This window comes from Tetrao urogallus, assembly GCF_951394365.1.
Source record: "Tetrao urogallus genome assembly, chromosome: 1".
NCBI lineage: Eukaryota > Metazoa > Chordata > Aves > Galliformes > Phasianidae > Tetrao > Tetrao urogallus.
The window spans coordinates 129,986,360-130,013,419 of NC_136813.1; the positions used below are offsets into that span (position 1 = coordinate 129,986,360).

Below are 27,060 nucleotides of genomic sequence, written 5' to 3' on the forward strand. Positions count from 1 at the left end.
TTATATCATCCATCATGGGGTCACTCACATTGTTGGGCACCCAAACTTTATGCTGTCTTTTGTTTTAAAAGCCTGTATGGCTGTTCTGGTGAAAGTAATATCCTTACATGATGATAGCTCTTGGGTCAATTCTAGTATTACACCAGACCTCTACATACTTATTTAGTCAAACTAATACAAGCTATTATCTTGCTGGCACTGTAAACATCAATCGTTAGAGAAAAAAGTTCAGTTATTCTGAAAGCTCTTAAAGGGGTTTTTTGGTAGTGCTCAGACTGCTTTTCCTGGAGTCACCTTTAACAAACTATTCTGTGTGTTTTAACAAACAGAATTGAGGAGCACTTCCTGGTAAAAGACTCTAGCAAGCAATTAGTAGCTTTTATGGAAGCTGGATGAAGAGAAGAATCTAAAGCATTTAGCAATTGCAAAGACCTTTATTGTCTGTACACTCCAAGGTCACGATCATTATTCCTATTATATCAGAGGACAGAAGGCAATTCAACAATTACAAGATTAAAAAAAGAAAAAGACATTGTTTCTCTGCCTTATGAGAGTCTGAAAATTCTGTGGTGCTGCCTTTTTGGACGTTCCAGTGACATAACATAGGGAGCTTGATTCAAAAACTGAATAATTGTTCAGGGGCATGAACAGAAAATGGGTAATTGTTCAAGGGAATGGTGTGTGGGGAACGTGAGTGATGCGATTAGACATGGTGTCAATAAGGATTTCAGGGTTGTTGGTGAGTGTAATGTTTGATTTTTCTGTGGTGTAATTGACTGAAATCTTTCTTGTCATATAATTAAATGATTATTTTATTGTGGAAGTTGTTTCATCGTACTAAGAAATGGACAGGCTACAAAAATATGAAGGATGAAATAGCTTCTGTAACAGTTAAAGCTCTGTATTTCTTCTGAAAAAATGCTGAAAGGTCATAAACGGCACTCCTGGGGACAAACCTTTAGCTGCAGATTCTGATTCTAACATTTGTTCTGTTTTTTCTTCACCATTAGATTCATCCACTTCTGCTACTGTAGTTAACTCTGGTTCACTCTTATAAAGCCTATAATCAGGACCCTGAAGAATGACAAGTTATGAGGTAAATAAACTGGCATTTCTGTATAAGCATTTATGTCTTAAGACTCAAAACAGCTATTTTCTGATGAGACTGCTCACTTCAGGGCAACAGCTCACTGTTCAATTGCTCTGGCAGCAGTATTCCTTCATAATTAGTTTGAGAAATGTTTGCAGATTTTCAGAAATCACAGAAAAATTGCCACAGGCTTCAGCAAGAACTGCTTCTGAGCCTGAAGTTTTATAAATACTTGTGAGGAGAAGAGTTTGGTTTTTGAAATTGACTTAGATCCAAAACGCACCCATTTAAGTCTTAAGACATTTTATATATACACAGAATATATGACAGGAAAATGTGAAAAGCAAATGATGGAGCTGTAAATAAAACCAAAAGCTGAAAGTAAAAACAAATATAAAAGTAGCCAGATGGCAAAATAAAAATTGTGACTGTGCAAAGGAAGGGGGAATGCTTCAAGAACGATGTGGCAGTTTAAGCCACTTACACAGTGAGATCCATTTCTCTGATATCCTTGAACTTGGTGAATCTTCTTTTCTTCTGGCAGATGTACTGGGCCCCTGCTATAACAGAGCAAGGAGCTGCTATCACTGGGCAGAGGGGGGATTATGGGAGGATGCTCTGTAAAGTCATAGGACCGAGGGAGTGGAGGACGAGGTGGGACTACTTCCTCTTCCTAAAGATTGTAGAATAGTCACCTTATTTAGATGTGCACACCTGTTACAATTATTTATAACTTATAAATAAATAAAAATATATTACCATAGCTACACCAGCTATAGACTTTTGTATGAAAGGGACGATGTCACACTACAAAATAATTTAAAAAAAAGGGGGGAAAAAGGAAAAAAAAGAAAGAAAAATGAAAAAAGGCCAAAATATGCATTTTAATTAATTACCACCATGTACAATGAAATACTTCAACAGCTTTAGTAATCAACTCATGAAAGTTTTCAGTTCTATCATCTGCAACTTTTAATTAGATATCTATGAATTCTCTGAATTGTCCTTTTAAATATTATACTCTGTATCTTTTTAAAGATTTTGATATACAATACATTTTCAAAAAGTTCTGTAAACCACATGTCTATTTCCAAATGCTTTAGACAGTCATGACATGTCCCTTTAAAACTGTAAATGCTAGCCAGATTTTCAGAGCAATTGAACATCTGGGAGCTCCCACAGTTTCAGATGCTCTTGTGGGTGCTCGGCCATCTGAGAACCAGGCTCAGTAGGTGAATAGCCATACAAAGCAACATATTTCTTCCCATGAAAAGTGTTTTGGGGAAAAATGCAAATCCAAAAATCAGGGTTTATATTTCTAGGATAAGAGCCTGGGGAGAGGAAAAGGTGAGAAATGGAAAAGAGAAACATACTGGTGAGAATATGAAGACAAAGAACAAATGAAAGTGTTAGAATTACTAGTTATCAGTCTTTTAAAACTAATCACAATGAAGTATTTTCACAGAATACATACTTTAGAAATTCTTAAAACGATTCAAATAATGCTCCTTTTTATCATGTATATTTGATATTCAGTGATGCTAAAATGGTAAATATGCCAAAAGCATACCTCATTTTTATATTTAATAGCAGAAAATGTCCTTGATCCCATGATGCCTGTTTGGGGGGTGAGGGGGAAAGGGTAGGAGGAAAGAGAAGAATTGTTTTCAGTAAGTAGTTTTATGAATGCAAAATATAAGCTGTTATTACCAGGCAAATACACAAATCATCAATTTAAAATATCTGACTCCTTCAAACATACAAAAGCAAATGTGATATTTAACTTATAAAAATGCATGTGATCCAATCTCACTCCTTAAGAGAGAAAAATGTCCAGTTTACCTGCATCTGAAGAGCTTCTTTGCTGTTTATGTTTACTTAAACCTTCCATGACATCTTGAATTCTCCACAGTTCCTTCTGAATCTGAGCACGCTGTATCCCAGCCGACTCGGTCTGCCAGTAAAGAAACAGAAAGTGATAAATAAGAATATATTGCAGGAGGGGCAAAAAATAAAACCTCTTCCTCTAGACAGTACTGCATATTCTTTCCCAATGAATAAAACAAAATGCAAAAACGACAGATACTCTCCCATTAAAAGGTAACAAATTAGTACGTTGTCAGCAAAGGAGCAGACAGATTAAGTCATTTCAGAAACACACCAGTTATTTTGATAGCAATTTGCAAGCTGAAATTCCACTTAATGGAATTACATGTTCTCTTTAAGAAGAAAAGCAAAGTCAAGTTTGCATGGAAGACCTACACACAACAAAAGGAAAGGAGTCAGCAGTTCCAATCCTAAAATAGTTGCAGATGAACATGATGTTCGCATACGAGCATATAAAATGTAGGCCTATTTGCGTTCATGGTTATGCATAGCACAAATTTCTCAGCTCTTGAGTTTCCTTGTAATCTCTCTTTCATAGCAGCATAGAAAATCAGTCCCTCGAGCAAAAACATCCATTAACACCTCACAGTATTGACCACACCGACCTGTCTATTGCAGATAGATAAGCACACGTTTGTGTGTCACAGAAAGATTACCTCAGAAATTCAGAATGTGTACTTACTAACCAATTCTCCAGAGAAGAGAACAAATAATAAAGTAAGAAGATAAGCAGAAAGAGTTCTGATGTTTAACATCTGAATAAATACTTTAAATATTTCATTTATTGTGATACAATTATTTAATTACATTTTAAAATAATGAGGTAAAAGAAGGGATTTATGTGGACAATTAATATGAGCATCATAGAAATTAAGGTCTGAGAAAACCTCCATTTGGGACACGATCACTGAAATGGAAAGAGATGGACACTGGAAAACTTACACAGTAGCTTCAAAATACAGGAAAAGCTAAAAACCTCCTGAGAACTGATGAACTTTTAATATCTTGTAAGTTACCAGACCACACATTCTCCATTCTCCCCCTCCTTTTTTTTTTTTTTTTTTTTTTCCATCTGTGTAGAATTTTTAACCAAAAACATAGAAAATGAAAAAGACTTAAATGTATCCTTATGACCAATGCCAGACCTGAATTTCTCCAAGCCGATCAAGTTGCTCCTGCATATGGTTCCTTGTTGCTGTTACATCATATTCTAGTTTATCATATTCTCTCCAAGCTCTTTCCAGTTCCTAAGTATATGACCAAAAAAAAAAAAAAAATTGCATTTGCACATTCAAGTTAAAAAAAAAAAAATTAAAAAAGTAGGCAATTTTATTCATACAATAGCATGAAACATCAGGGATTAATTCATAGAGATTGGCAGTAAGTGTACATACAGTCGTAGAGAATGTCACGATTAAACAGCTTTAGCATCTTCTGATGATTCTGAATGACATACAAACTAATGGCATTTTGTCTTTTCACAGACTACAAGACAGTCCAGGATGAATTCTTAAGACTACATTGTTATAATTAGCAGGCACGTGGATCTTAAGATGCCCTTCCACAGGTGCAGAAAAAACACAAAATGGATGTAAATTTGTCTCCTTTATTACACAGAATACATAGGTATGAGTGCAAAGCATGTGCATGTATATGAAATTTATTATGCAATACAACTAAGTCATCCAACCTTGCCTGTAATGTCACAGGTATACCAGGAAGCCAGGAATATCCCGGGCTTGCTAATACACCTGTTTTTACATATGTGAAACTGCAAACACCAGAAGGTGGCACAAAAACAATCTTTGAGGTCAGTTCTGTCGTTCCCCCTTACTAAACCTGGATCAAGCCCTTGATTTGATTTAGCATAAATCAAAAAGTTGATGAGAGGTGTTCTAAGATTTCCTTTAGTTTCCCATGCTTCCATTTTCCTCATCCAGCCAATCTCTTTTACAACAATTGGAAGGGACCTTAAAGATCATCGAGCTCCAACTGCCCTGTTGAGGGCAGGGTTGACCCCACCAGCTCAGGCTGCCCAGGGTGGCCTTGAACACCTCCAAGGATGGGACATCAACAGCTTCTCAGAGGTGCCAGCACCTCATCACTTGTGAGTGAACAATTTCTTCCTAACACATAACTTAAATTTCCCATCTTTTAGTTTAAAGCCATTCTCCCTTGTCCTATCAGAATCAGACCATCTAAAAAGTTGGTCTGCCTCCTGCTTATAAGCTCCCTTCAAATACTGGAAGGACACAGTGAGGTCTCTCTGGAGCCTTCTTGTCTTCAAGCTGAACAAGCCCGACTCCCTCAACTTTTCTTCATAGGAGAGATGCTTCAGCCCTCTGATCATCTTTGTGACTCTCTCTCTAACAGCTCTGCATCGTTCTTGTGCTGGGGGCCCCAAGCCTGGACACAGTACTTCAGATGGAGCCTTTCAAGGGCAGAGTAGAGGGGAACCATTACCTCTTTCTCCCTGCTGGCCACCTGACTATGACTGTCCTTATGCAGGTCAGAATGCAGCTGGCCTTCTGGGTTGCAAGTGCATGCTGCTGGCTTTAGTCCAGCTTCTTGTCCACCAGGATCCAGTCCTTCTCTGCAGGGTTTCTCTCACCAAGTTCTTTTCCCAGTCTGTATATATAGCTGGGATTGCTCTGATCCAAATGCAAGACCATGCACTCAGCCTTGTTGAACCTCATTAGGTTCTCATGGACCCACATTTTAAGCCTGTCCAGGTCCCTGTGGATGGCATCTTCCTCTATTGAGTCAACTGCACCACTCAGCTTGGTGTCATTTGCAAATTTGCTGAGAGTACACTCAACCCTGTCATCTATGTCACTGACAAAATGAGTACTAGTCCCAAGATAACCTCCTGGGGGACACTACTCACAATCGGCCTCCACTGTACATTGAGCCATTAACAACAACCCTGTGGTCAACCAATTTCACATTTAACAAATAGTCCAGTCTTCACATCCATACCTCTCCAACTTATAAATAAGGATGTGGTGTAGAACCATGTCAAAGGCTTACATAAGCAAATAAAAATGACTGTTTCCTTTGTTGCCCTGTGTTTCATGAAGTGAAAAAGGAGATTCAATAGAAGCTCCCCTACTTTTGTCTAAGGTTTTCGAAAGTGCATGAGCTAGAGTATCTTTGAAATACGATGGACCACTATTAAGAGAGACCATGAAAGCATTACCTTTTCTTCTTTTCACTCTGTAGATATTTTTGCTTAAAACAAATTACATATGTGATGGAACGTCTGATAAATTTTTCTATTATTATACTTGACTTACTTCTGCTGTAATTAAATTCATACATTATAAAAATGAAAATTACCACAACAACTGAGGCCAATATGCACTCAATTCCCGGCAAAAGAAAAATTAAAGACTACTTGGTGAATATAGTGAAAGTTCTAGTTTTTACGAAAATACATGCAAGTACAAGACAACTGAGATCTGCTGGAATGTAATGAAAAATAACAAAAACTCAAACCAATTAAGAATATGAAGATAACCATTTAACAGGTCACTGAGTTTTACTAGCAAGAATGTATTACTTACCGCAGTAGCTCGCGATACTTCTCGACAAGTGCCAAGTAGTCCATTCTGTAAGTCATCTCTCTGTAACACTACATTTTGTATGGCTGCTGGATTATCTGCATTCATTTCTATCTCCTGACTTGCTGATAGCAAAGCTTGCTCAAGCGTGTACTATTATAATAAAGAGAATTATTTTTAATGTTCTGCATCATTGGGTTGATTTTCATTATATTTCAGTTATCAATGTTCTGATAATAAGCATGTAAAATAACATCCACTTTAGGTAATAAATACAATTGTCCTACTTTCTCCTTGTGTAGTTGTTGAAGCTTCTCTTCCAGCGCTTGTACAACTTTATCTTGTTCACATAAACGGCTAAGCTTAGCCTAATATATAACAGAAAATGACTGCAATTAGAATTGTTTTTAATATCTTAAATAACCAAAACATAACTTTTTCAAATCATTACAAGAGACTAGATAAATTTCATTACCACTAAATATGAATTCTAAAGTTCTGAAGGCATGAGTGTTGCATTTTCAAATTAACCTCAAGAAACCATAAGGCACTATGAAATAAGCATTATTGCAACTTGACACAACATTGCTCAAAATGCATAATTTCTGATTCTACAACTACATCATTATAACTTAAAGACAGTTAGCAAAAAACACCTTTGAGCAACATATTCTTCATTATTATACATAACATTGTACACATCACTAGTTCTTCCCGTGGTTTCTTTCAGGTGTTAGTTTTTGATAGTTATTAACAGTACCCACACTCTGCTGTTTTGGCTCCAATCCAGGCTTGGCTAGAAATAAATCTGTTCCCCTTCAGCTCTGGAATAACTGTTCAGTGGACTTTAATCAATCTGAAACAGTTTTCCTTTTGAACAGCTTTTTGGTTCAGCTTGCACCGCTGCTTTGACTTTCTAACTCTAATTGTACCTTTAAAGTAACATCCCTTAAATCAGCATGTCTACTTTTATGTATGGTTAGATATGTACACTTGTGCATACAAAGTATGACTGTATGTGCATATCTTTTTGCCACCAAAACTGACCTTAAACACGAGGGCCCATTTCTTTAGTAACTAGCATACCAACACTCTGAATGGCAAACAACCATGCCAATTTCAGTTCTGGAGTATCAGTCATATTTCCTAAGAAATTACTGCTCTAATGCTTCTAACTGAACTACATCCACAGACTTTTTCCTCTCTTTAGTAATTTTTTCCTAGAAACATTTCACATTTAAACACATACAGTACTCCAAATTTCATCCTTAAATGGAATATTTCTTGCAACTTAGAAATTCTTAAAAAAAAAAAAAAAAAAAAAAAGTTCACGTTCACATTCACAGATCAATCTCTGTTAGCAGTCACCTATACGAAGTGCATTCCAAACCCAAATGTCAAGGGAAAGATTATTATGAGAAGAAGAAAACAAATACCAACATTTCCAGTGAAGAAAAAATACAAATTACTTACATCAATATCCAGCTCTTCAGTTCTATATTTGTATAGTGTACCCCTACATTCTTCTTGTGTTAACTATAAGGAAGAATAATATTGCCATAAAACAACTTAATTTGACTATGAAAACAAAGCCAGTGTTCAGCTCAAGAGCTTTAATACAGCATATCAGCTTTTGCTTGAATGTCAAACATAACACATTGAGCAATATATAGTTAGCCAAAATATCTAGTAACTGAAGGTAACTAAGTAGAATGTCAAACAGTGTTGGTAAAAAGTTATATAAACAAAATAGGCTATGTTTCTAATGCAAACTGGATTTTAAGAGGTGTAACTCAATCAAACATGGATTCTTGAAAGATGAAACTGCCAGAGTACACCTAAACAGAGTTTATACATAATTATGCATGTTTAAATATCTGCATTCTAAATACAGGGACTCATTCTACTTGGAATTAACCCTTCTAGGTCCACTAAGATCAAGTATATTCTCAAGGAAGATATTCTTAGTGAATCTGAAGTCAGAACAGAATGACATAAGCATACAAAATATCTGTAAAATATATCATCACGTACACATGCCCAGTAAGTGTTGCCAAATATCTTCCCTCCTACTTTCTCCTATGAAAAACCCCCACCCCAACAACAGCATTCAAAGCATAAACACAAATGCCACAAACAGAAATCCTTCTGTTTTTAATTTGGACCTAGGCAAACCAGTATCCTTCAACTACTTCAATACAGCTCCTCACATTAAGTCCTTACCTCTTTCAGTCCCTAAACTGATCTGTAACAAGATTTAAACTATACACGGGGAAGAAAAGGCAGCTTCCTATTTTAGAATGGACTACCATACACAGAATTTGCTTACTGTCCTATATCGTAAGCACTTGCATAACACTATCAACCTTAATATTCCATTTAATTAAAAACATGTGTACATTGAGTCCCAACATATATGCTTTCCTTTCATGTGCATGATATAATTAGGTCATCATGGCTTAATAGTGCAAGAAAACTATAAAAACACACGTCCATGTTAAAGGACACTTATAAATAAAAGGACTAGGGAAGGGTTAATCAGACAAGCATTCCAAACATACAATAAATCTTCAACACACTTAAGTGTTTCATTTCAAGATGTTATGTCCACATACCTCATGCAAATGCACCTGGTGACAATTTAAAAGTATGGATAGTGTATTAAAACCACACAGTAACTTTCTTTGAAATGGACATTTTATGAAAATGAGTGATGGAATATGAAAAAAGCCACAGCACTTTTGCACCTCATGAATGCCACAAATATTAGCATTTTAAGATATCTATTCAATCCCATACTGTTGTACAGTTGTGTTTTTTGAATGTAGATTTTGCCTTAATGAGAGAAAAATGAGGAATGGAAATATTTAAACAAAACTCATAAACATGGTCAATATAAATTTAAGGCCAAATGTCTTCAACTTACAGTGAAAATCTAGGTATACTTCACAACAGAAAGATTTTACAAGAAAAAGATGATCCAGTATTAGCTAAACGTGTTTGCAAGACACTGCTCAACAGTTCATATGAGTTGCCTGGAAAAGGAATCTTTTTAAAGCTATTATCTTTTTTCTTATTATTCTTTTTCTTTAAGGCGTCATTACTTTATTCAGCAGTTCAACCTTAATCAGAGCAAAGTTGAGAAAAGCTTTTCAGTTCAGCATCCCTGCCCCTGTCTATCTCCTGGATGGAATATATCCTAAACATTCTGAAAGTAAAAACGCATTTTCAAAGAATAGTGTGCATGTGCTAATTCCTCTTATTTATATCCTACCACGTCTTTAAAATTGCTGCCAACTTCTTGTTTTTGTCTGCACTTCTAGCTCACCACAACAGACAATTCTGGACAATCACTTCCACGCTGCTGCTGCAACAGTTTACATACACTTAACACAAAAAACTCCAGAAATGATATGAAACACTCAATCCATCTCTGACAAAACTGCTGCTTCTCTTCGATCAGCCTGTCTATAAATCAATTAAAGGCAAAAATCTATAGATAGAATGCTATCACACTACTGGAAATGTAAGAGGAATTGCAGTAGACAAAGCACAATTACACATTGCAAGCAAGGTTAACAATCCCATAACCCTGGAAAATGCATTATAAGAACTCCAACGACCAAGTTATTGAAATGTATTTTATGTCACGTTCAACAAAAGCCTCCTTTATCAAACTGCTCCTACACTTATCCAGCATGGACATTCCAGGGAAAGACTGCCACCTACTGAAAGACTGGCACGACTTGCTGCAGGCTTCTTCAGTTTTCCTCCACAGTTCTCTGCCCATATCCGAAGAAGACCTTGCCTGTTACCAACTGCACTTAAACACTTTGCATGCTGATGCTAAGTAGCAGCACTCTGAACACCTCCAAACGGAACTTAGCATTTCTGTAGGGCAAACTGCACACGGCTCAGCCAAATGTGTGTCTTGCACGTGAAAAAGAAAAGCAATCTTAACTGGAAATAACTTCTGTTAATAAGCCAGTCCCGTTGATTTAAATGCTCTGTTCACGTTCTATGATCTTCACTGTGAATGTGCATATGCAGCAGAATTTAATCATTTCATACTGTGAAACTACTAGTCAACTAGCTGTCATGTACTTTGTAAGGTATTGCTGTCAAAAACTGAGATCAGATGAGCCACAGAAGGGGACAAGACCACCGTGATGGACGCTACAAAATGTCTGTAGTGGGAACCTTCTTTTCAAATAAATGTAGATTAGGCAAATCACCCTCTTGAGACATGAGGGGTAAGACCTATTTAAGCACCCAATATTTAAAACATTTAAGTGAAGGTATTATTGTCAGACTCTGCTAATGATTTTGGCTCAGTAACTATTGCAGGAAATTTCACAACTGAACACACGCCAATGTCTCTGAAAAATTATGGAACTTAAAAGATTGAAACAGGACAAAATGCAGGGCATGCTGTGTGTGGGGAGCATGATGTTAAAGTCAGGCTTCCATGAGGCTGTTTTATTTTGTTTGCTTGTCTGTTTGTTTTCCCTCTCCACAACTCCTTCCAATTGGGAAGTAACACAAACAGGCACTTAACCCACAAGTAAGATTCCCCTCCAAACTGGTATTATGCAGCAGATTTCTTATTAGAAATACAAATTGGAAATACTAGGTTTTCAACTAAGATACAGTCAACCTGTGCATTCACAACAAAACCTGAGAAATACTTCTGCCTACAAATCTCAAAATGTGATGTGCAAAGATGGGTTAATTTTATGCAGCTGGTTAAATAATAGTGATAAAAAGAATTGCCATGCCAGAAACAAGATCTCCTTCATAAAATTCAGGTCTAGTTTTATTCATGTTTTTCATGTGTTGAGAACAAATATTCAAGTAAAGGCACATGTCAGCTTGCTGCTCTCACATTTTCATTTTACTCCCATTAGTAAACTCGCACACATGAAAGGAATTGAGGATAATTCCTTCTTTTTTTTTTTCCTTTTTTTTTTTTTTTTTTAAATTTAGCAGATTCCACTTTAGAAAAGAAAATTAACACTCCTTATCTACCATTAGAAAGCAAAAAAACAATAATAAATAATAAAGTTAGGAATGGGTCCAGGCTGCAAATGGCCTCTATTTTTCTTGCTCGTACATTCAGAATCAGTGCCCTGGCTTACACCTGCATATTTATGGTACAGTGTATAGAGCAGACTAATGTAAATGAAAGTGATTTAAATAATTAATTTTAAAAACAGTGACAGATGAACAATCACAATTAAAATGTCTTTTAAAGAAGACATTTGGAATAGATAATTTTAATCTATTTTACTCAAGAGCCACTAATCAGTACAAAAAAGGAGAAGCAAAAGGTTAATTCCTAACTAAACACAAGCATTTCTTGCTTTCCTTTGTCTACCTGAATAAGTTAAGTCATAAACTTGATCTGAATAAACTTAAGAAAGAAAGATCCTTTCTGTACTGCCTGAATGGCTGTACTTGTCAAAGACTAGTTCAACTTGACAACAAAACAGGTTTAAGACACTTACCCAAGGCTTCTCCCAGTTGTTTTTATTTCTTTTAAACTGCACTACCAAAGATGATTGGTGAAAACGATTTGTGTTATTCAAATTAAAAACTGAATGCTGTTTAAGCTTTCAAATACATTGCTGGAATTTCAGAAAGTGTTTACTGTGCATAACAAACATTTAGAAAACTAATTAGGCTGTGAAATTCCAGTATGTTTTTATCCTTTCCAGGAAGTCAGTTAATGAAATATTTTGTATAGGAAACTGTCTATGAAAGCATGTCTTGCATTTCTCCAATTTATGCAACACATGAGTTCTTCTGAACAAGCCTGCCAACACTGCAAATGCTCTGATCTTAGCAGATCACATTTCTAATGACAAAAGGTTATTTAATCTTCAGGACTCTTCAGGTTCATTGTTTCTTTGACAAGAATGCCAAAAAAGGTGCTTATTCAGTGTCAGGGAAGAAAACAGTGGGGATATCTGCAAGATGAAGGCAGTGATTTTTAGCAATACCCTTAGCTGGCAGAACTGCTTCAATAAGAAGCACTCTGACTTTAGTGGTGTTCCTAAGTAGCCAGGCAGACCAGCCAGGCACAGCTACACCTTCATCATGTCTTGATCAACAGTAGAAGCTGAGTTAGTTCACTCTGACAGATCCAAAGCACCCCTGCTCAATCTATGTACATTAACTTATTTATCTTACATAGTCTAAAACAGAAAAGTGATTTTCTTGAAAAAAAGTTTGTAATGGCCCAGCTTCTCTAAAAGAAAATAAAAAACAGCAAAATCACCTTCATTTTGGACTCAAAGGCACCATACTTTTCTCATTCCTCTCCAAATGGTCCCTTCAGGTTCCACGTTAGAGCTCCTATTTTGCACCTGGGAGCACAAATTGGACTACCACTAGTCCTGAAGATCCTGAGATGGATCTTTCCTGAATCACAAGCAAATCTACGAGATGGAGTTAACTTCCAAAACCAAAACAACCACGAAACTAAGCTTCAGCAGGTTTCTTTAGAAACATGACAAAGCACTAAATACCAGTAAATGACTTATGTCATAGAACCTCTCTTTTTCTGTGAACTATGCACCTTTATTTTAGCTCATAAGAGAGTCCCTCAGACACTCACTTCCAACTGGCAGCCAGAACTGCATGCTTCAACTACAGTAAAATACCACCCTCATTTAAGTAAGAACTACATCTTTGTTGCAGTTGTGGATAAAAGCTTCTGAAACATTCTCTGATGTGGCAGGAGCTATTGAACTAAGCTCCAGCATGCCTAAGACGCTGCAATGCCAACAGATACGTATTGGCCATGCTCATAAGTTAATGCAGGTCTCAATGCTCAGGCAATATTTCCATTCACATTTTGGATTCGTCTTCCATCTTACCGTTTACATCTGTCACTAGACACTCTGCAAGTGCGCACTGTTAAGGCTGCTGTGACTTTATTAACAGACACTGCCTTTTGGATTTACAGTCCCCGGATCAAAGTGATTTTGATCCTTCCTTTCTTCAGTGGCTAAAGGCTTGGAAGGTGCAATCAAAAACCTGTAAATCCACTTCCTAGAATGAAACATAATTGCCAGAAATGACCAGGTAAACACCACTCACATGCTTTTGTAGTGGTCAAAAGAAAGAAGCACCTTTGAACACTAATAGCATAGGATCATGCTAGGACAGATGTTGGAAGCTTATTGGAAGTTTTATGAATTTACTGGACAGCTGCGTAAGACACCAACTAATTAAGTAGTCCAGACAGAGTTATTCGAAGGGGTACATTTAATACTTAACAACAAAAAACGCAGTGAAAGCCATGCTAACGATATTGCAGCATTTTGTAAAGCATGGATGACTCGTGGTTTTCCAAAGCAAATAAGAGAAACACCAATGTTATGAAGAAATCCGAGGAACAACCAAAACTGTCGCTAAGAAAAGTTTTCGCAGATGATAAAGCAATTTCATTCACTATCCGAGACCTTACTTGCTGGTACAGTTGCGGTCTTAGCGCCGAGTTCTCAATCATAGTGTGAACCATGGTGATTAAAGGTTCATTCTCTTTCATCTATTTCAAATCAGGAGGAGCATACAGCAAACATCAGTTTACAGCATGGCTAGATTTGAAAGACGACACTGTAAAATATAGCCTCTACTTTAATTTTTTTCTAATAATACAGTAGATTACATTTTACCCCATGCTTTTTATATATTCCATCATTCAGTAATATCAAACATCTGAAAAGTTTAATGATATCAAACAAATGTAGCAAAACCACATAAAACCGCCCCAAACCAATGAAATATTACTCGAACAAACCTTTCCCTTTTAAAAAATCCTTAACATTCTTAAAATAGGTCTGGCTTTGCAAGATATAGAAATGATGCGTATCAGATTATGCAATAGGAAATCAGAAAACCTTTGAAATTATAGTTTTAGTAACTCAGTGTATGTCAAATAGATAAACACATTCCTTCAGAATACAAAAGCAAGGTGTAGATTTTTGTTCGCAGATCACAAAATGCCTTTATATACTGAACTGTTTGATAGACTGGAACTTTGAATCACTGGTCATTTCATTTATCCATCCTCATATATGAATGTGAAACTACTTTGAGTTTTACATTTCTGAGCTGGTCAAACACCTTCTGTACTGATTTATATTTACTGTCAGGTATGTAAAAGTAAAAAACAGATCAGGATCATTACAGTAAAAGCTGTACACACTGAGGACTTCAGAAAAGTATACGAAACACAATAGGGATTTTTTTATTTTAAAAATAGACCTTCCTAACATTAAGTGAAAAATTACAAAAACTTAATTTTCATCTCCTAAAGAAACTGAAAAGTCACTTAAACTATTTTTTTTTTCTCCTTATAGGAAAGATTTTTTTGTAGTCATAGATACGAGACTTCTTTTTGTTGTTGTTGTTGTTGTTTCATTAAACATAGTTAATAGTCTGTTTAGCTGCTACGTTAATCACCCAACAGAATACCTTATCTCAATAAGCAAGCTGATGATGCTGTTTGTGTAAGGCAGGAAAAAAAAGCAAGCAAAGAACTCCTCCTATTTACTCCGTATTCTGCAGCATTACATAAATAGAAAATTAGAACTGACACAAGAAGTTGTTCTTCCTTTACTTTAAATCCAACTGACAGACTGTTTAATATTCATGAGAGTCTATGTATCAACTCTTCTGTTAACTGAAGTGAGCACAGGAGGGGAAATCTGTATCGAAGAACTGGCAGAGTAAAACAGAGAGCTACTGGCCACAACGGTGAGTCCCATGCTCAAAGGCAAAGAGAATGCCTGTTTTGTGCTTTTAAAGCATTATCATGAGGCCACTGTCAAACAGAAACTGGACACTATTCACATTGAAGAAATTTCTAATTGGTCAAGTTTGCATGCTCATAACTGAAACATGCCCTATTTTTCTCACATTCAAATAAAATTTGCTTCTCAAATTTCTGAACAGTAAAGGGTATCTTTTAAATCCTGTCATATCTTTGTTTTCTCTCCAGTTAAAGATATCACAAAAATCTCTAAAAATTGGAATTAAGATTTTCCTTACACGTAAGCAAACTGAAGCATGAGCTGCCTGATGACACACAGCAACACATCCAGAAGTCTTAGTTTTCTCACTCACTGTTTCTCCCCAGACACTTCATCTTCCCTTTTCTCTTTACTAATGTATTATATGCAGGCTTTCTCATCATTTGGAAATGATGTAAAAACACCTCCTTGACATATGACACATATGAACACTCATATGACTTACAAGACAGCATTTGAGCAGGTATTTTATGTTTTAAACTGTAATGCCAAGCTACTGACATTTTTTTTTTTCCTTCCTCTTCTTAAATTCTCTCCCACGCTATGGTAACAGCCAGCACAGATGACATTGCAGCCTGAGCTGTTCTGGTGACAGCCATCAGCTGGAATAGCAGCTCCCCACCATGACAGATGACCTTGCTAATGAGATAAGACGGTGTGCTATGGGTGGCATAAGTCTGGGCTCAGATTGGCATTTTTATCTGTTTCCTCTCAAGCTTCCTAAAACAAAAGCAGTGGGAACAGGACTAGACTAAGCGTTTCTCCTGCCTTTCCTCTGCTCCTCCATCCAAAACAAAGAAGGAAGAAGCATTTTTCCTTCTTGCTTTCTTTTCCAACAATAATCCAACACAGTCTTGTTTCTACCCCACCCAGATCACTGCTCTCAAAAAATAAAAGGGAAGATGCAGCAGAAAGAACAAGAATGGTGGCTTTGTCAGCTCGCTACCTTTTCCAAAAAACTTGAAAAGTACAATTAAGAGTTGCATCGTAAACGTTGCTAATATAGGACACAGAATTTTAGGCTGGGGAAAAAAAAAAAAAAGATTTAATAAAGGATATGTGCAGCCTGAAAGGCCGACTATGTGCTGGGCTGCACTAAAAAAGGGGAGGCCAGCAGGGAGAGGGAGGTGATGGAGGTGATTGCCTCCCTCTACTTGGCTCTTGTGAGGCCCCATCTGGAGTACAGCATCCAGTCATGGGGCCTCCAGTACAGGAAGGATATGCAGCTCTTGAAGCAGGTCCAGAGGAGGGGCACTAAGATGATCAGAGGGCTAGAGCACCTCTCCTATGAGGAAAGGTTGAAGGAACTGGGATTGTTTAGCTTGGAAAAGAGAAGGCTCTGGGGAGACCTCATTGTGGCCTTCCAGTACTTGAAGGGAGCGCATCAACAGGAGGGAGTACAACTGTTTACATGGGTGGACAGTGACACGACAAGAGGGAGTGGTTTTAAACTGAGACAGAGGAGGTTTAGGTTAGATATCAGGAGGAAGTTTTTCACGCAGAGGATGGTGAAGCACTGGAACAGGTTGCCCAAGGAGGCTGTAGATGCCCCATCCCTGGAGGCATTCAAGGCCAGGCTGGATGTGGCTCTGGGCAGCCTGGTCTGGTGGTTGGCAACCCTGCACATAGCAGAGGGTTGAAACAGGTGATCTTTGAGGTCCTATGATTCTATGTCAGTCCTATCCAAACAGCCATTGTGCTATTCCATCCTCCTCTAATTTACTTCCAGAATTTACTTTTTCCAGAATCACCTTCATCATATCAGAAAGAGGGTGATGAAGAGGAGAAAACAGGAGCAAAACATTAAGACAGCATGGATGCTGGCTACTGAACCTTCACTCATTTGTTTGACAACTTCTTGTTCAAGTTCTGTTTATCTTTATGCACCCCTTAAGAACTAAAAGCTAAAAAAAAAAAAAAAAAAAAAAAAAAAGATCAGCAAAAGAGAAATAAAGATATGAACAAATACCTAAGCTATCCACATAAAGAGTCTCCTCAACATAAAGAATAAAAAGAATGTATAGAGCTTACACTGTGACAAACCAGCCTGGGATATGCTGAGATTACAATAACACACACACACAGAATTTCAGAGATAACTTCAGCTCAGAAGAAAGGGGTTTTTGAGCCAAAGAAAAGTTTTACTAGCAATGTAAAATCAAAATATGTGTTCAAAGAGCAGTTTGCTGGAATCTTCTGTACTAACAGAGAGATTCAAGTTGGACCTTCTGCCACAGCTGTATTTACAAAGGAGAAAAAGCAGCATGTCTAGCTTTCATCTAAAAAATATGTTCCTACTTTCCGTTACCGTTATTGTAATTACTGGGTACAAATTCATTCAATAAATACATTAAGGAGACTGCTGGCTTGGATTTAGTAATACACAAAAACAATCCCTTAAGATTCTGTAATGCACAAGACAGAGATTATATTTGTCCTCTTAACATGTTCCACACTGACAACCAAATCAGCATTGCCTGGGGTGCTACCTACATCCAAATAACTGCTTCCTAAAAGACAAATCAAACTGTCTTCTGCCTCTCCAGGAAGCTTAAGGCAGCAGAGTGGTTCGAAACCATACTCGAAGAAAAGGCTACAATAATTCTTATGGCTGTAAAACATCAAAGAAACAACATGGATGGGTATGTGTGCATCAGCCTCTTCAGTCCTCCGCACTTCCCCCCCCAGCCCTGAACTCCAACAACAACAACAAAAATTCTGAAAGCATAATAGAAAAACACCAAAAAATGTAACAGAATTTCCAAGCATCTCAAAGGGAAACAGCTATACTAAAAAGAAGCAAGACTTATAAAATGCTATGGGATGTTCTTGAGTTTTGATAAGAATGCCACCGAACCAGCAGACAACAACTTACTGCAACGATATAAAAGATAGTGTTTCTACACATGAACTTCTGCCTTTCTGAAAATTCCTCTGTGTGACCTGAGAAGGAACTTGCTAATTAATGCTGCGTACAGCACTGCAAGTATTGCATTCTTTGTGACTACAGTGTGAGAGCTGAAGATAATAGGACTGGAATTCCACCAAATGCTCTAGGAAGAGAGGGTTTTAATTCTATTTTCAGAGATTAAATATAAATCAAGAGCGGAAATGTTTAAGTACACTGGGCATTTAAAATTCAAAGTGAGTGACTATGAAGGTTGGTTATAGATGCAAATAATGAGGAGGAAAGGCCCCAGACTAAGAGAAACATGGGTCTTTTCTTTTCAACATAAAGGGGAAATGATAATGGACAAAACAATAAAAAGACATAAATGAGACACTAGCCCCAAAGCAAAAACACTCTTGGGAGGATTTATTTAATGCAAGTGGATGGGAGTGTAATACTAATACTGGGAAAAGAAGAAAAACCAATGAGAAACTAGGACAAATATTCCAATCTGCTCTTCGTGATTTTATGATTAGTATATTTTTGACTTGATACTGATTTCTTACTGTAAGAAGTACTGTAATTTCTTGCATCCTTGGTAAAGGCAATGATGACATGTTTATAAGATTTTGGCACTTCCCTGAATTAATAACATTTTATCACATTACATTCACAAATTTCATCTGAGACAAGTAAAGAGAAAATCCTTTATACTGCTTTGCATATTATACAAAGGCCATTCTCTTTACCCTGTGTATTATATTGACAAGCTTGGCTGATCAGGTAGCAGTGTGGTACATAGTTTCAGTTTTCACAGTGAGTTGTTCTTCCTCAGCAATGAATTATATTTTTGAAGACAGAATTATTTTCCTGTTCCAAAACACCATGAGCTGGAAATATTTGAGTTGGATGAATTGGAATGAGTTGAATATTTGAGTTGGATTTGCCAAATTTAGCAATTACAAAGAACAGTTTTCCCCTACTTTTAGACCTCCTGCAGCTCCTTAAACAAGGTTAAAATGTTTAGAAATGCAGATCTAATGGGATTGGTCACTATCTAGACATTGATTCCAAGAGATCAGAGGAAGATGAAGTCACTTGAAGTGTAATGGCAAAAAACTTAATTAGGAGAAAGAATACTGGAAAAAGCTCTAGAGATTTCCATGCTTTTAACTAGCAGACATCTAGTTGCTTATATTTCTTTTAAGTTCTTGTGACTTTCTATGTTCTGTTCAAAATTTAACATTCAAAAACTTCTCAAATACAACTAGCAAACGAGTCCCATTTAACCATGCAACAAAGCCATAATAAGAGAAATTTGGTATCACAATTATTCCCTTGACAATAAAGTACACTGTCGAAGACTGAATCATATTCCTTCTCCAAACATTAACAGAAGTTATACAAATCTTATTCTCATATAAATCTTTAAGAAGCAACCGAGTAATCGAAAAAAAAAGTTATTTGCTAAGCTATGATTTAAAACCTTCTTACATGTGACATGGGGGAATGGATTTAAACTGAGACAGGGGAGGTTTAGGTTAGATATTAGTAGGAAGGTTTTCACACAGAGGGTGGTGACGCAGCGGAACAGGTTGCCCAAGGAGGCTGTGGATGCCCCATCCCTGGAGGCATTCAAGGCCAGGCTGGATGTGGCTCTGGGCAGCCTGGTCTCATGGTTGGCGACCCTGCACATAGCAGGGGGGTTGAAACTGGATGATCATTGTTGTCCTTTTCATCCTAGGCCATTCTATGATTCTATGATTCTACGTTTGATCTCCCTTTCATTTTATGTCTTGCAGAAACATCAAATTCTTCTTAATTTGGAAAGTAAAATAATCAGAATTCTAATTTTATAAACTGCACGTTTATCATATGAGCTTGGAAATACAGTTTCACCTTGGTTAATGCTGGTAAAATGCTACAGTTAGTGTTATTAAAGGAAGGATATGAAGAATAGAAAAAATAACTGGAAAAAGGCTATTGTATTCAGTAGAATTTCAGTTTACTTTTTTCATTCTCTGTCAAGCCTGTAATAAACTAAGCTAATTTGTGCAACCTAAAATGGTCATGTATTAAATATGCAACTTTATGAAAATCAGTGAAAATCCTACTTCCCAAGTATTTCCAGCTTGATAGGAGCAGGCAAAAGGCATTAAGAAAAGTAAGCACACAAGAAAACTGCAAATCCCACCTGATGGTCCAAATATATGGCATTCCTTTGAAGGTGATGCGAAAGAATCTCATTCTAGAGGCAGCAGTTAGAGGGAAAAAGGAAAGGGACAGAAGGGTGCAGAATGCATGAAAAGAGTTTTTAAATATGTAAACTAGACAGTGAACTGTTTAAGACAGAAATATAATGTTACTTTGCCTGCCTTTTTGTGACATATTAACAAGTTTTGATCTCTAAACAGAAGTGATGAGATTTTGTCATGAATTGGCCTACGAAATACTACATTACATTTTGGCTCTACACATAAAATACAGAATGCTCACATGAAACGTCTACTATATTTGATTAAACAAGCAACTATAAACCCTTTGGTAAATATGTTTTAAATGCCCTAATACTTTTGACAGAATGCAGTAAGATCATATTTGATATGATGCAATATAAACAATAGATTAATCTCATGATCTTTTACTGCTATTTTTGCTTATAACAATTGGTTAAAAGCCTGCAACTTTAAAGTAAACAAGAATATATTTTAAAATATTCCTACATCATTTAAATTCAGCTAATATCAGACAGCTATCTGCTAAGACCCCAAAGGGTTAATAACAGAACATCATATACACAGTCACATTCTATTCTACACCCACAGCAGACAGAGAATCTTGTACTATGGGTAAAATGCAAACTGATTAATGAATAACTAAAAGTTAGTGAGAATGGTACATGACACACATTGCTTTATAGCTGACCTTTGGGCTGTTGGCCTCAAGTTTTAGTTGCATGAGCTGTGCTAGTGTGTGTTCCCGGATACTACTCAGTTCAGCTTGCTGCCGTCTCAGCTTTATTAGCAGCAGCGTGAGCTCCTCTGGCTGAGGGAGTGCAGTGTGAGAAGCCAAAGAGTAGAAAAAAGGTTAATTGGTATCCTAAACAACACTGAAATAAAATAAGGCTTCTTATATCTTTCTCAAAATAACTTTTTATAGAGATACCACAAAAGACATACCATTTTTCCCAAATTGACCATTTTCAAATATATAACAAAGGGTAAAGTTTTAACTACTTGAGTAGCAACTGATACTGCATATCCCATAAAAACTGCAACTTTCTGAGTGCAGGACAAAAAAGTGGGGATTTTGCAGAAGAAAGTCTGTGTGGCCCTCCAACTTTTTGGCATGTATATCAAACTGATGATATTGACTTCAGTGAAGGGGGATATAATTCCAACCCTTAGGATATCCTTATCTGTACAGACAACCATTTGAGTTTGGTACAAGAATAAAAAGTGCCCCCGACAAACTTTAATTCTTCAAATTTCTATGTTAAGATTAAAAGTGAAAACAAACAAAACTATTCCCATGAGATAGCTGGACCATGTCAGGAGCAAACATTTTTGACAAAATAAAACTGCACAAGCAGGACAAAAATAGTTTTCTTTCCTTCCACAGGTCCGAGGCACTGACTTTTGTAACTAAGATGTGCAATATAGCCTCAGAAAGGGATAAAGGACAGTATTTAAAAGGTTGCATGAATACAAAGTCACACTCAAATGGGTACTTTTCAGGTAATTCTACACAGAATGGTGTAGGTCAATTTGGAAAAAGCTACCTGAGCCATTCCTGAGAGCCACTTCTATTAGCAACACTTCAAAGAAAATAAAACACTCTTGACATCACAAGTAGATGTTATGTTCCAGTTTGCTTCTGTTTCTTACACTTCTCCAGAACTAAGTCTTAGAAGAAGTTAGACATCCATCCGACATTTCGATTTACTTACATGTTCCGGGAGCTTAAAAAAAAATCCAAACCACAACCCCAGAAACCTGCTTGCTCTCTTCCCCAGTCTCAGAATTTTCCCAAAGCAAGGAAGTACAGAACTAGGCTCCAAAGACCAAAGTGTTAAGTTACTGAAAACCAAATACCGGGTTCTTAGAATGTAGAAGAAAAATATCTGAGGATAAGCACGGCACTGTTATGAGCCTGTACCGCAGTACCCACAAGGGGGAGCAAGGTATTTCCACACTGCTTCCGCTGTCAAAACCATTCGTTTTGAAGGAAAACCAGAACCAAAGTCAAGGTGTCCAATGGTCAATCTTATCCTTCTACCACTTTTTTAATATCTGGATTTAAGATGTTTGATTTCAGAAACTAAGCATAAGAATCTAGACTGCTACACAAGATGCTTTCACATTCTCTCCAAGAATATGCAACAATGCTTTCAGCTCTTTGAAAACTGTCATCTTTGAGAAGCACAAGAAATTTTATTTTTAGAAACAATAGAATGGGAAGTAGCATCTTTGAAGAAAAGGAATAACAAATCAATTTATTTTCAGATCAAACCTTTTCTTGATACGGCTTGCAAAAGCTCAATTTTAGTGCATTAACAATAAACTTACTGACAGTATTTAAATATGTTTGCAAACATTTTATTTCTCTATAGAGGAGTGCTAGACTTGCATAGCATTGCAAACAATTTTGTCATTGATGCCAGAGCTTTTGGTATAACACTTGGTACTCCTGAAACAAACAAAACTCAATCATTTGTTTAAAGAGCTACCTGCAGGTTTCCTAATTCTGGCCTCTGTTATGCATGTGCTGTGGGCAGCACTTCTGGTTTGTACAGGCAGAAGCTTGGACCTCCTTGCCCCCTACCCCGTTCATCAGCCAAGCTCCAGCAAGCCCAGGAGAGCTGATGGGGCCAGGAACCCAAAGAAGTGTCTGCGAGAAATAAGGCATGGAGGTAAGGCACCAGCTGCCCTATGCTGTTGAAGATGCCAGGGATTCATGCTGGGAAGTGCAAGAAACAGCAGTCTCAGCATCCTTAAGATGTTCAAAAAAGGAAAACTTTATTTCTAGGATTTTCTTAGTAAGTATTGGAGGAAGAAATATTCTATGAAACAGAAATCTCTGGGAAGAGATGGAATGTATCACAGACAATTAAAAAAAAATCCTTCTTTCAGAAAGAAAATCTGGGCTCACTGAGCAGAATATTCTCAGAATTCAATTTAACCACCTTTTTAATAGCTTTAAGAAACTCCTACTAATTAAAATAAAGGTTATATTTAATGCAAGCTTTGAACACACAAAGACTTCAGCGTTGTCTCTTTATACTTAAAGTATTATTCTTATAAATAAATAAATAAGATGTACCAAATAAAAAATAAAAATACAACTCACTGTTTTGCCTTGGAGACTCTGAGGAGAAACAGGCTGTAAACTTAGAACTGCTGGCATTGACCTTCTGTCAGGCATATAGACATGCTGTACAAAAACAAAATTGCAGCGTGATCCACAGTTACCTAAAATCTCAACAGCTATTATGTGCTAAAAAAAGTCTAGCCAACTTAATTCTCACAGCAAATCTGCTGCATTTTTGGGAAGCTTTGGCCAGTCATGTTCTCTCCTGACTACCATTTTTGACACTTGAGTAGGCTACCTCTAAATTTCAGAAATATCCCAGATTTCATTGTTCATATCATTAATAGTTCTTTCTTATAGTTGTTGCCATACTGATATTAAGTAAAGAACAATTTTAGTTCTCACCTATCTATCAACTATCAACTATTTTGAGAGTTGTTCAAAATTCCTAAGATCTTTATATAGATCAGATGATTTAAGGCTCAGGTTTACTCTATTGATCTTAAACAGCCAGTCTCCTAACCATCTATCACTCAAAACACAGGTTTGTGTTTTTAAGTTCATAGGAATGGTTAGCTGTGTAACTAAAGTAGGCTGGATGTGGCTCTGGGCAGCCTGGTATAGTGGTTGGAGAACCAGCACATAGCAGGGGGGTTGAAACCAGATGATCATTATGGACCTTTTCAACCCAGGCCATTCTATGATTCTATGATTCTAAGTACAAACTGAATGGCATGAAAAACTGAAGGGAAATGGGAGTCTTGTATAGAAGACACTGAACATGAAACTAATTAGTAGCACAAAGTATTACAGATGGAAAAATACCTGAAAGCAAAACATGGCTGAAATATTATAGAAGCACACGCTCTGCAGCACCGATCTTAGTAATACTTCTCTGATTTGGGTGAAGAATTGAATTATTAGATTTTCAGTGCAATTGAAACTTTTTGCCAAAACAAAAATACTTCTTTGTTGATAGGGACCTAAATCATAAGGACATCTGAGCTAACGATTTAGCAAAAGGCTTCAGGAGTATTTTACACAGTCAACTCTAGGAAACTATATACTAATTTTACATACTTCCTTGGCACTCGGGTTTACAATTTTTAGCCTCTCTTTCACTGATGATGATGTTTGATTTTATGCTAGTCACATACTAAGGTTTTGTGCAGACTCCAGTTTTCTTTATTGATCACCCTAATAACTCCAAGCATCCAAAGAAATGTCTACCCTCAGTTTTCTGCTGGAACCCAAGGCAGCCAAAATTGTGGTTGAAAAACAGACAGTAGTACGTGGAAAGAAATGCAGGACTTTCAGTTCTCTTGGAGTTCAGCTAGAAAAGCTAGAAGGGAGAATGTTTTCTACTCATAGAGCAAACTATTCTATTTTAGAGAAATCTAATCTCATGAACAGCAATATTAGACCACATGTTTTTCTGCAACATATTACAATATCTTTTACAACCTATAGACTTTAAATGCTTTTTTAAATCAAGACTTTCTCCATGAAGGCAGCAGTGCCATTTAATCCCCATTTCAATAAAAGTTAGGACAGTCGAGAAAAAAGAGAGAGACAACAGTAATGGCATGCTTTATAAAAAAACCCCTGCAAATAAGTTTTTTAACTGCAAGAGCATGTATTGTACCTTAGTATGATGCGCTCTGTGTCTCCGATCAATAGTTACATCTCCTCTTTGCACTGGTGAAGACACTTCTGATCTGTAGGTCCGCTGTGGGGAATACCCTTGGAAACCCGCTATTGAACCATGAGAAGGCGAGGTGGGAATTGAATGCATCGTCTGATCAGAAATATTGATCATCGTTTTTGGGCTACTTAAAGTACTGTGCCTAGTAAGAGTTGTTTGCTTATTGTAAAACTGACGTTGCTGCCACTCGTAGAGCTGCCACATCGTGTCATCACGCATTGACCTTCGTTTTTCTTCAGCTGTCACAGGTCCTATGGCTCTGTCGTAAGCTGATGGCGTCATGCTGCAGAGGCTCTCTGGCCTTGCTTTGCTGTTTCGGGGCAGAGTTCTGTAGCCTTCTGGGTACCGGGGTAAAGCTTGAGGTCGATGGCTTGGCATGTTTCTCGGTAGTGTCTGATATGAGATTATGCTGAAACACGAATATATTAGTTAGTATCAGTACATTATATTAGTTTATGTTAAAATCATGGCAATAAAAAGTTACTCAATACTGATTAGGTTTATCCTGCCAGCTCTTATCATTTTTGAAAACTGTCATTTGAAAAAAATGCAAAATATCAAGATGATATTGCAGATGATATCAACATTTTTCAGAACCGTAGCAGCTGAAATCTTATCTCAGATTAACTGCCTGACAATTTAATCCCAATTTCATCTTTTCACCAGTTTAACCATCTAGTAATGTTGACTGTAGATCAAATCTGGTCTACATGCTAGACACGACCAAGTTTTTTAAGCTTAGAATTTCTATACTGTTCCAAACATGAGTTCTTCTTAAATGCTCTCTTTTTGAAAAGTGAAAAAGTCTCCTGTTACATCTCTGAGAAAGAATTAAGCAGTTATGAAAAAACAGCGTGAATTTGTAACAGCAGGTTAAGGAAAAATAGCAATTATTGACAGAGGTCAAAACTGAGGTCATAAATATCGGTTCATTCAGCCTTTATCTAAAATTCTGATGTGCACCACTTAAAGTCATTTGCTTCTGAACACATCTGTGAGTGATGCTGGCCCAAAGACAAAATCTATCTCAAGCTGAACACGATGCAGCCATCGGAGGGCAGCAGCTTCCAGCTACGCCTCAGCAAGCCCAACTCAAATAGAAACTGTGGAACCTGAAAGCACCAGAGCCTGAAGTCAGCTCAAAGCAGCTTTGGTGCCACAAACACATTAAAGAAATGATGTATAGTAAATGGTGAAGCACTGTGGGTATTAGATGCTTATGAAATAATGATTAAGGAAATTGACGATGGTAAAAAAAAAAAAACAAAACACTTTTCACTGAATATAGCTGAATATTTATAATCGCTTGTATCATTTTGGAGATGAAAACTGTGGTAAACAGGTTTACAATACAAAGTCTATGGCAGATTCTGAATCTTTCCAAGAGTTAAGAAACTACTATCCCCATTTCATAGATTGGATAGCTTTTTATTCTCACAGAAAATGACTGTTAATCTTGGTTCTCTTGCTGCAAAATCTGCCTACGTGACTCTACATTTCTTTATACAATATATAATCAATGGCAAGGGCTTTTCTCCATCTCCATATTAGAAAAACAACAACGGAGACATTTTTGGGTCCCTCTTCTAACTTTCACAATATTGTTTTAGTTATTCACAAATGAGTATGGTAAAGTCTGATACTGTCATGAAGGCAGCCAGTAGCTACATAAACCTCTTTCACTAAAGCTCCCCCTCTATTTTATTAATTGAATGGATGCTATAATCCTGCTGGCTCTTTTAAATATCTCAGTGTGAACAAGAGCTGCATGAAGATCTTAATATGAAAAGACA

At 36.9% G+C, this 27,060-nt stretch overlaps 1 protein-coding gene across 3 annotated transcripts in view; it reads right to left on the minus strand.

Moving 5' to 3' along the window:
- PLEKHA5 (pleckstrin homology domain containing A5) overlaps nt 1-27,060 on the minus strand; it is a gene marked incomplete at both ends in the record, with an annotated part of 163,758 nt that overhangs the window by 10,955 nt on the left and 125,743 nt on the right. Inside the window, 13 exons of one of the 3 annotated variants that reach the window (XM_079546743.1) lie at nt 957-1,074; nt 1,575-1,763; nt 2,661-2,707; nt 2,933-3,044; nt 4,123-4,224; nt 6,544-6,693; nt 6,828-6,908; nt 8,014-8,076; nt 14,015-14,095; nt 20,447-20,500; nt 21,178-21,297; nt 23,602-23,685; nt 25,208-25,676. In XM_079546743.1, coding sequence (XP_079402869.1) covers nt 957-1,074; nt 1,575-1,763; nt 2,661-2,707; nt 2,933-3,044; nt 4,123-4,224; nt 6,544-6,693; nt 6,828-6,908; nt 8,014-8,076; nt 14,015-14,095; nt 20,447-20,500; nt 21,178-21,297; nt 23,602-23,685; nt 25,208-25,676 — 1,670 coding nt within the window. The remainder of the gene's footprint in view (nt 1-956; nt 1,075-1,574; nt 1,764-2,660; nt 2,708-2,932; nt 3,045-4,122; nt 4,225-6,543; nt 6,694-6,827; nt 6,909-8,013; nt 8,077-14,014; nt 14,096-20,446; nt 20,501-21,177; nt 21,298-23,601; nt 23,686-25,207; nt 25,677-27,060) is intronic. The other 2 variants (XM_079546744.1, XM_079546745.1) reach the window with 2 other exon arrangements.